A 1027-nucleotide genomic window follows, 5' to 3' on the forward strand; every position below is an offset into this window, starting at 1 on the left:
ATGAAAATTGACCCACCACTTCTTATTCTGGACAAAGGAATCCTGTCTAATTCACTAATTCGGGGGAAGATACTAAATTTTTGTATTTGGAAAAGATCTCCGTAGGGATCTCTGAAGTAGATGGTGGTTGATAAAGAACTCTTTGATCATAATTTCCCGTATGAATACTGCGTCGAACATGAAACTTGTGATTGGTAGTAAAACACCGATTCACTCATTGAGACCTAATTCGATCTTCATAGAGTTCTCGAGATATTTTCTTACGAAGTTTTGTTATAGCATCTATAACCGCTTCCGGTTTAGTTAGGCAACCTGGCAAATATACATCTACAGGAATTAGCTTATCGACTCCCCGAACAGTACTATAAGAATAGGTATTGAACATCCCGCCTGTAATTGTACAGGATCCCATAGCAATAACATATTTTGGTTCAGGGATTTGCTCATATAATCTCACTAAAGAGGAGGCCATTTTCATTGTTACTGTTCCAGCCATTAAAATTAGATTTGCTTGTCTAGGAGTCGATCTTGGTACTAGTCCATAACGATCAAAGTCGAAGCGTGAGCCTATTAGTGAAGCAAATTCAATGAAGCAACAACTGGTATCATAGAGAAGCGGACATAAACTAGAGAGTCTTGACCAATTTGAAAGATCATTTAATGTAGTTGAAATAACTGAATTTGGGGCTATTCGATCAAGTAAAGGAAACTGAATGGAATTCATAACTATCTCAATCTTATTTTTTTCGTTTTTCTTTTTATTGTCTGAATATTCAGGAGCTAAGACCATTCCAATGCCCCCTTTCTCCATGCATAAACTAAACCAATAATTAAGATAAGAACAAATATCAAAGCTTCTATAAATATAGATACACCCAATACATCAAAACTCATTGCCCATGGATAAAGAAAAATCGTTTCAACATCAAAAACAACAAAAACTAGAGCAAACATATAACAACGGATTCGAAATTGTAAACAAGCATCACCCATTGGTTCTATACCCGACTCATAAGTAGAAAGTTTC

General features: G+C 35.6%; 1 protein-coding gene across 1 annotated transcript; it reads right to left on the minus strand.

Moving 5' to 3' along the window:
• Positions 1 to 7: 7 nt before the first annotated feature.
• Positions 8 to 822, minus strand: LOC124891089 (NAD(P)H-quinone oxidoreductase subunit K, chloroplastic-like). The gene has a single exon (XM_047402906.1). It carries the CDS (start codon positions 809 to 811, stop codon positions 215 to 217), a length of 597 nt encoding a protein of 198 aa, XP_047258862.1. The 5' UTR covers positions 812 to 822; the 3' UTR covers positions 8 to 214.
• Between the last annotated feature and the right edge of the window lie 205 nt (positions 823 to 1027).

Source organism: Capsicum annuum, unplaced genomic scaffold (assembly GCF_002878395.1).
Source record: "Capsicum annuum cultivar UCD-10X-F1 unplaced genomic scaffold, UCD10Xv1.1 ctg30274, whole genome shotgun sequence".
Taxonomy (NCBI): Eukaryota; Viridiplantae; Streptophyta; class Magnoliopsida; order Solanales; family Solanaceae; genus Capsicum; species Capsicum annuum.

Bases quoted from the DNA above. Each gene is read 5' to 3' on its own strand.
- LOC124891089 (XM_047402906.1), bottom strand. From the start codon at position 811: ATGGAGAAAGGGGGCATTGGAATGGTCTTAGCTCCTGAATATTCAGAC.